Below are 9,356 nucleotides of genomic sequence, written 5' to 3'. Positions count from 1 at the left end.
AAAAGTTCTCAATCCCAATGGTGCATGGGACTAACCAATGCTAGATGGTTGGAGGTTAAATTTGGAAAGTCACAGAAGCACCAGTTGTTTTTGTTTAGAATTTTGAGAAATTCTCTAGTAATTAATTACTCTACTCCTCTTCAAACGATGAATCCCTTAAGGAATTACCTTGGGATTCATATGTGACTTGCTTGTCTGTGATTCTATGAAGCGTTCCAGCTGATTTTCATGAGCCCGGCCAACAAAAAGTTAATTATTGTAAGTTTTGATTTCCCCAAGTTCAAAGCATACGGGGCGCGATTGATTTGCCAAATTAGACATGAGATCATAATCGCATCAGATCACATTTTTGTGATCATTTGAATGTAGCTTGTATGTTAGACTATGTTTTCGTAAAAACTTGGGATATGACTACATGTGCCTTGTCCGATATGATATTGACAATATATTCTATATTACTTTGGCAGAATTAACTTTCTGAAGATAAATTTGGCAAAAGATGCGTGTGTTTTTTTTTGGTTCATAATTTACCTCCGAAGGGTAAAGAGTATCAACAATTAATCAACCCACGGCCAATTATTCAACCCTTGAGTACCATGTGGTAATCTCTACATGTAGATCATCGCCACCCAATGTGAATCATTTTTTATCGCTCAATCACTCAACGAAAATCAATGATACTATTCCTATCGCAGAATTTGTCGTAGCGTAAATGGTCGGGAGTATCATTTAGGAAAAGCCACGTGCATGGAACTCCGGGAGCGTTGAATAATTACTCTCAGCCCTTAAAAGATCCAAACATTGCAAAATATATCATTCAAAGGAAATGATTTTGTCACTCCATTTGTTGTTAACATCATTCCCCTGCAAGTGTATTTTTGGTGCAAAAATACACTAGCAGCAACCTTATTCAAACTGATCATGCATGAAGTTTTCCTCCTTTGTTTGAATAAAATAACAAGAAAAATGAAAACACGATTAATAATAATATCATAGATACAAAACAGAGAATGAAAAATCAAATGTAAATATAATTATAATATTGTAGATATCAGTATGATCAGTTGTAGTTCACCCCATTTTTTCTCCTCACAGTGGACCCCAGAGATGAAATGCAACTCCATACGTAAATTAGAGGACAAAAACCAAAACATGAATGATAATAATAGTATTGTAGGTACAAAACAGAATCTAATATTTTTCCCTAAAAACCACCCGGACTATTATCAGCAAGCAGTTGACAACAATTACCCTTTATTCCTAACCATTTTACGCCACATTCGGGCACTACTCGACGTTAATTTCGCATGTCCAATTTCACGTCAAATTGTACTCAGAAGTGTGACGCACTGACATGGTCACTAAAGCATTACCATTTCTTTCTTTCTTTTTTTTTCAAATCTTGAATTCCTCGAACAACTTTCTGATTCGTTCATCAAGCGTACCCGCAGCTCCCGTACTCACACAGGACCCCCGGAAGGCAAGCCGTCTTGCACTTTCCGCAATGCATCGGATCGTAGGCGACGTTGGTGCAGTTCCCGCTGCAGCAGAGGTACCCGAACGGGCACTTGTTCTCGCACGCCCCGCAGTTGTTCTTGTCCGTGAGCACGTTCCGGCAATGCTTCTTGCAGCAGTATATATGGGCCAGCACTATCCCGTTGCTCGGCTGCGACCACACCCCGTCGCACACATTGTTTCCGGGCATGCAACTGGTGTTGTTTCTGACAAGCTCGGGCTCGTCGGTCGAGCCCAGCAACCGGCCTCGAAGTCTCGGGCCGGATGGTCTGTCTTTGGTGTTGATGGCGTAGTAGTCTTCTTCGGCGGCTGATGGCGGGGCGAGGAGGAGGAGGGGGGGGACGAGGATGAGGAGGAGAGAGAGAATAGTGGTTAGGTTAATAAGAGAGAAAGCCATTAATCTCTCTCACTCTAGCTCTCTTCCTCTTTCTCTCTCTATCTCTATATGTGTATGGGAAGGGAAAGGGATGCTGAGATGTTTGGAGATGATGGGGGAGTGTTTTAAGTCGAGAGTTTAGTCATAAACTAATCATTAAATTAAGGGCTCCTGGACAAGTTTTAATTACAACCCAGTTCCTCAGTTGAAATCCTAAATACTTAAAATAAAAATTGGCACCGTTTATTCCAATGCTCAAGATCCTCGGTTTGTTAAAACCCAATAATTAATTTGTAAGATTATATTAACCAGTTTGACCTTTTGGAGGGAATCTCTCAGTGGAATGAACCGGAGTAGCTAATTATGCTAAAAAAAATTATCTTATTGTAGTATGAACGTAGATTTGGGGATGGTTATATTAATTTTGACAACTAATTGAGTAGACTTAGATGGGTTTGAACGATCGTGGCCGGTGAAAGGATCTTAGGAAAGGCTGGAAAATTCCATGCCTGGTACCATATATAGTAGGTGAGGGCATCTCTCTTGTTCATGCTTAGGGATTTTAAGAAAGGCTGGAAAATTCCATTTTTAGGTTAGAGCATCTCCAACATTATTTTTTATATTTTTTTAAACTAATATTTTGAATAAGAATTTGTGGAAAGGCTTTATTTGGTTTGATCAAGGATTCAAAGGAGCAAACTCAAATATTTGCATTAATTTGCGTAAAATCCTCATTAATAACTTTAAATTGAGAAGAAAGAAATTGTCTTCAAAAATTTGAGAAAAAAAATATGAATTTTTCTTAATTTGAATAAAGCTCAATCTGACGTAGTTTTTTTTTTTGGTTAAACCATCTGATATATGTAGGTTTGAATCAATGGCCAGAGAGAGTTATAGTGATTTTATTACTCAAATTTTGCTAAAAGTTAAAAAAAGAAGAAGGATTGGACATATTCTTACCAAAGTCGTCAAAACCTTTTAAATTAGTTTAAGAAGGTCAATTTTGCGAATTCAAAATGAAAAGACACGAAAGAGTATTTCATGCAGTTAAATTGATGTTTCTTTTTCTTGAAATCGTGTTTTTTTATACTCACATTTAAGCTTATCAATTTTTGGGGGTGCATGCGTTTTTTTTTTGAAAATGAAGTTGAAGAAAAGTGAAATGTAAATATACTCTTTTTTGGAAATGAAGTGGAATGTAAATATTGGTTCTTTATTTATTAGCTCATATGAGATAGTTCACTAACACTATGAGAATTACATAAAACAAGTCATTCAACCTTTTTTTTTTTTTTTTTGTTATGCAGGATATTTTGAGTTAGCTTGCGTGAATTTCGAACTCATCCGATCCCTATGGCCCTTTCCACAATCTTTTGACATGCTTACGCTTGGGGATGAGATGGCTCTATATCAAAGACCAACAGGACATCTCTTCTCCTTCTCCCCTCTTTTTTTCGACCCCCTACCCTCGTCATTTGCCCCTATATCTCGATTGCTAGTCTGCCTTTGATTTCCGATCGGAGTTACTGCTGGGTCTCCGATTTTGCTTAACGGTAAGGGTTCTCTTAGGTTTAGATGGAGTGGTCAGCATTTTGGCTCTCGCCGTGTCTAGCCGTTGTTGGACGGCCCGGTAATCGCCTAACGGTAGGTGTAGCGTCCACAACTGATTGGTTTTTTCTGGGATTCGGTTACCATTTCTGTGGGGTGGCTAGTTGTGGTTTTGGTGGATGTCGGTGATGTTGTAACTGACGGCGGCGGTGGGCAGCGATGGTGCATCCCTAGGGTTAGGTTTTATGTTTTCTTTGGATCGGGCTTTATTGTTGTATTTGGGTTTTTTAGGCCTTTCGGGTTGTTTGCGTTGTTTAATGTTTTATTTGGACATTTTAGACCCTCAGGTTTATTGGGCTTTGTCCCTCCCGCTGTATGTTTCCAACTTTTTGTTGGAAGCCTTCCCCTTCCCCTAATAATAAAAAAGAAGGTTCAAGTGACAAGCACAAGATTATCTACCACTCGGAATAAAAGATGAAGCTACGAAGAGATAGTAAACGGAGGTAGACAGTAAGACACGGCCTAAGATGGAAATACTTGTCTATTTATTTGTTTTTTTTTTTTTGAAACAGCAAAAATAAGATTCATCACCAGCCTGATCATTCAAAGACCCTCTTCTCCAAACTACACAGAGGAACTCTTAGGGGTTTTTTTAGGTTTTTTTTTTGTCTATTTATTTGTTTTGGGCGACTAATAAGCAACCATTCTCTTTGTTTGACAAAATAGATTCGTTCATTTCATTCCCCTGCCCTTGCCTAACTGCGCAAAAAGAAGCTGCAACCATTTCATTTTGTTCCGAAATCATTTTTTTTTTGTGCGTAAACTGGGAAAAAATCAAAAGAGCTTTCAAAAATCACTCCTCTCTCATATTCGCCTCTAGAAGTGAGATAATATCATCCGGTGGAATAATGTACATTTTTCTCGTTCTCCAAAAATCTTTTCTCCGTAAACGCCAACGGGAGTTGATTTCTGCTAAGAGTCCTTTGGCAGGAGTGCACTTCAGTGTCAGAAAAAAATGAGGTCAGGTACAAGTTTACCTCATTTTCCAAGATAGTACTAATCTAACAATTCTAACACTACATACTTTTGTTGAATTTTTTTTTTAATTGATTTTTCCACCGTGAATGAATTTTTTCCAATTTCCGAGTGTCATTGAGAAAACTTATTTTTATTTAACTAAAATAACAAAAACATGCCTAAAAATCAAAATGGTTGTCTGTCGGTGAATGCCCCAGTCGGGGAACCACGTGTAGCGGATCTTATTTCCCGGCGGGCAATGAGTGAGATTAGCATATACAGTACTATATGGTCCCACTGGATCAGTTGATCCCAAATTTTTAATTTTGACTGACTAAATCAGGGCCGCATAAATACTGATGATGGTTCGCAATTAACCCGACCACGTGGTCACCAGTTGACTTTTTCAAAAAGCTCCATTACGACTGCCACGTGATATTCGACCCCGCCAAAGCCAAAAATTTCATTTCTTCATTCCAACCAAGATTACGCGTGTTGACTGGAATACGTAATCGAATTCATTTTTTTCCCAGAATGCCCCTGCACTCCTGTCGCGGGTGGTGGCACAGTGCCCGCTGTCATGTGCCCCTAGTTTAATTTGGGTTTGGTTTTCTTATTGAAGAACATAAGCCGACATTTACGAAATAAAATGTTGAAGTAGTTTTTTCACTTAATAGAGGCTAATATTTTCTACATTATATCAAAGCGAGACCTGTATCACTTTACATTTAAAAAAATATCAATCCATACTTACGATGATAGATTAACAAAAAGATTGAATCCGACTATTGCTGCCGAAGTTTTGGGTACTGAAAATGTACGACGGCTTTTGGGTTCTACACGCATAATTTGAACTAGCATTAATTTTAAAAAAAATGAGAAATTGAAAGATTGGATATGTGTACGTAAGTGGCATTTTTCTCGTTCTCCACAAATATTGGATATGCGTACGTAAGTGGTTGATCCAAAGTTTAAGTTTTTATTCAGAATTCAGGATCCTAAACTCTGAATAAGAAATTGAAAGATTGAATTAATCACTTATTACTCATATTCAATTGAGCTAATTTTTTACATTGCCACCCAAAAATTCTTTTAAAATGATATGATTGCATCGCGATGTCTAAGAATTGAACATGATTTGTTGTGTCGAGTAGTTGGATCATAGTCTCTTACTATAAAAATGGCTGCATGTGCAGCAGCAACCTAAATTGGTAGGTCCTTGGGCAGATCTCACGACAATACAGACTTTTGTGTGGGACCCAAAAAGTGGGCCCCGAAAGCCGTTGTGCATTTTCGGTACCCCAAGATTTGGTACCCTTTGCATTTTCTTTACACGATGATAAGACTTACAAAGAGGTTACACGTGACAGACCTTAAATGTGGTTGTACGTGAATAGGATGTTAGTGAATAGATTCTCACATTGTTTGGGTAAAGCAAGAGTGATCATTTAATATAATATTTGGACGTCTCTACCAGCATCTTCAATCTTCACTACAAATTTGGTGATGGCAATTCTTACGAAGGCTTACGTGGAAATTTAACTTGTCTAACATTTTACATATTTACTCCAACCAATATGTCGAAATTATTATTTTATTAAGTTCTAATGCGTGAAGTAATGAAAAAATAATGTGACATCTCATGTCAAATTTGACATGAGAGATGATATTCAAATAACACCTAGACAATATTAATTAACATTTTTGTTGGAGTTGATTCAAATGCCAATTCAACCACTTCATGCCAAATTGGACATCTTGATTGAATATGCTCTTAAACTTTTGAATTGAATATAAAGTTCTTACGTCATAGTTTGCCCTGATAATACTATCTTCCAAACCTCTCCAAATTTCAAATTTTTTTTGTTTTTGTTTTATAGTGAGCCCACAAAAGTGATCCGATCCGAATTGTTTATTTCCCATGCCTTGCCATAAATTAATAACATCTGTGAAAAAGTTAATTTGATTGGACATTGATGGATTTTGCTTAAAAATTCCTTAAATAATAACTATGATGGATTTAAAGGTTCAAATCCTTAAATAATATATTCTGCTAAAAAAATTCCTTAAATAAGACTACGATGGATTTTTTTATCGGCAATTTTTTTTTTCATTCGTCATAAATGAAAATAAAAGATGAGAACAAAGCATGAGAGAGGTCCGAAAAGTATAAATGCAGAGTATTTTTTTAGTGTGGCTATTCGCAAAAACATAACCTGATACGGTAAATTTAACTTTGCTTTACGTGAGGATCTCACATGAGAATTAGATTCATTTATCCTCGACCAAGCTGAGACAAGGGATGCAAGAAAGTCATGTAGTGAGAAGTAAAAAAAAGGTTCACTTCAGGATCATCGGAGGAGCGCATAATCAGACATTAAATGGGGGGCTTAGATTAGAATTCACGTGAAATCGTTTCGAAGGACGGAGAGCAGATAGCGCGGGATCTCAAAACAAACAGACACCGCGGCTTCATACGAAAGCAACTTCAATGTCTTAAGTATTACTCCTCATCAATGTCGATCTTCAAAGTACTAGTAGTACTAATTCTATTTCTATAGTTTGATGATCAGCTCAAGCGGCTTGCCCAATGGCATTGGTTAATTAATTTGTTCGACTGGCTCTTGATCTATCAATTATCATGGCCTATATATATAGCCTGCAGGCCTCCCCACTAGCTAGCTAGCTTCTTGTTATTATATATATATATATATATATATATATATATATATATATAAAAGAGAAATATTCCAATCGAAAACAATTGTCTAACACTAATTTGGTTTAGGCATCCTTTAATCCAATGCATGTAGCCTATTTGACTGCATTAATATTAATCTGGTTTCGATCTCCTCCTTTAAGTTACAATAGAAAATCGATTGGTAAAATTCAATATGCCGAGTTCAAACCAAAATTGATTGAAGTGATCAGGGATGAAACCGAGATTTTAACCTAATGGTGGCAAAGGTATTGCATGCATCTTTGATCTAGCGAGTAAGCTGAGGGTGGTTCTAAGTGGGTCTTGTGTGTGTGTGTGTGGGGGGGAGGGGGGGGGTTTGTGGGTCATTAAATTCTAGAAAATTACAGTTTTAGCAATAATTTTTAAGAGTATTTTCTCAAGATTACCACTTGAGATCGAACTTTACAAGATAATCTTTAGGTATGGTTTTGGTTTTGTTCTCTCAATTGCTCCTCGATCTATATATAGAATCTTCATTCACATCTATTTCATTTTTCTTTAGCAGAAAATTCTCAAGATATTAGCTTTAGATATGGCCGGTTTTGTTAGTGAAGCATTAGAGATCTCTCTCTCTCTCTCTCTCTCTCTCTCTCTCTCTCTCTCTCTCTCTCTCTCTCTCTCTCTCTCTCTATATATATATATATATATATATATATATACAGTCAATCTCAAATGAGGGAGTCCTTATTTTAGTTAAAATGTGGACCTCCTTATTTCTCCCATTTTCCGATCGAATTTCGATGATCCGAGCCGCTCAATGTGTTCAGAACATGATTTTAAGGGTACTCGCGAGAAATTGGCAAAAAAAATAACCGGAAAAGGCTTCATCTGAGCAGTTTTTGTTTGAACCGTTCGATAAAAACCAACAAAAACTGCTCGGATGAAGCTCTTCCCTGTCATTTTTTTTGCTGATTTCTCGCGGGTACCCTTAAAATCACGTTCTGAACACATTGAGCGGCTCATATAATTGAAATTCAATAGGGAAAGGGAGGTCCGTATTTTATTAAAATGAGGTGGTTCTTACGGGAGACGGACTGTATATATATATATATTTCCCCCAACCAGTGGTACTGGAGGTACATTGGGGTTGGGTGGGCCGGCCAAAGGTCCCCCGTATAATTTTTTTTTTTCTTTTCAAATTATGTATTTATTATCCAATATAGGTTGTCTCCACCGGTCTGGAGATTTGCTCCCACTCAGAAGGTGTGAGTTCAATTATGGAGCGTAGGCCAACCAGCTTGGAGATGAAAGTTCCTGTGGGTAGTATATATCATAGGTGCGTCCAATAGTCCCCCCCTCCTATAAATGTTTCTCACTACTTTCTGTGAATGTTGGTTCCCTGCGGCCAACCTTAGGTAGATTAGTCTCATCCTGTTTGGGTGTGGGAATACCTCCTATGTTGTAAAAAAAAAAAAGAGTATGAATTTGTCCCGATGAACACTTAGCATAATCTTCTTTCATTTTTTGGGGCTTCGGAAATTAAAAATTAGCATAATTAATCTTTTTAGCTAGTTCTTTGCGAATGCTGATCAAAGTTTCTTGCTGATCTCCACTTATAGCCTGTGTAGTTTTTGTTATTAGGTCTGATTTTATCAATAAAAAGGTCATTAAATCGTGCCAAAAACTAAACTTGACTCTTTACGTTAGTCACAAAATTGTCCTTGTTTATCTTGTTGAAAAAGTATTGTCGAATGATATATACCCCCAAAAATTGCCGCTGTTTATTACTCGCAGATGGCTTGTGGGCAATCCCTCTATAGGGGGACTGGACCATGCAGTTGGCCAATTGTGGGCCTATGCCAGATTCATTTTTATGTTCGGAACATTTATGTTGTAGGACTCGTCAAGAATATCAGCTGTGTTAAAAATCTTGTTAAATCGGATACTGATTAATACTTGATCAAAGTGCATTTATTTTATTGAGCTCGGTTTGATCCAATGTAGCCAAACCGTGCAATTGCGGGCATATGCGGGTTCATTTTTATGTTTGGAACGTATATGTTGTAGGCCTCATCAAGAACATCAACCGCGTTACGTTGAAAATCTCGTTAAATCGGATACTAATTACTACCTCCGTCCCTATTTATTTGTCCACTATGATTTTGCGTGCATTTTCAACGGCTTATATATCTCAATGTATATTGCTAAAAATGTGCAATA

At 37.3% G+C, this 9,356-nt stretch overlaps 1 protein-coding gene across 1 annotated transcript; it reads right to left on the bottom strand.

Moving 5' to 3' along the window:
• Nucleotides 1–1,109: 1,109 nt before the first annotated feature.
• On the bottom strand, nucleotides 1,110–1,981 carry LOC131329529 (protein GRIM REAPER-like). The gene has a single exon (XM_058362695.1). It carries the CDS (start codon nucleotides 1,910–1,912, stop codon nucleotides 1,436–1,438), a length of 477 nt encoding a protein of 158 aa, XP_058218678.1. The 5' UTR covers nucleotides 1,913–1,981; the 3' UTR covers nucleotides 1,110–1,435.
• Nucleotides 1,982–9,356: the final 7,375 nt, after the last annotated feature.

This window comes from Rhododendron vialii, chromosome 6a (genome assembly GCF_030253575.1).
Source record: "Rhododendron vialii isolate Sample 1 chromosome 6a, ASM3025357v1".
Lineage (NCBI taxonomy): Eukaryota > Viridiplantae > Streptophyta > Magnoliopsida > Ericales > Ericaceae > Rhododendron > Rhododendron vialii.
Note: the sequence above shows the minus strand (reverse complement) of the source record. Positions and strands in the feature narration are given on the sequence as shown.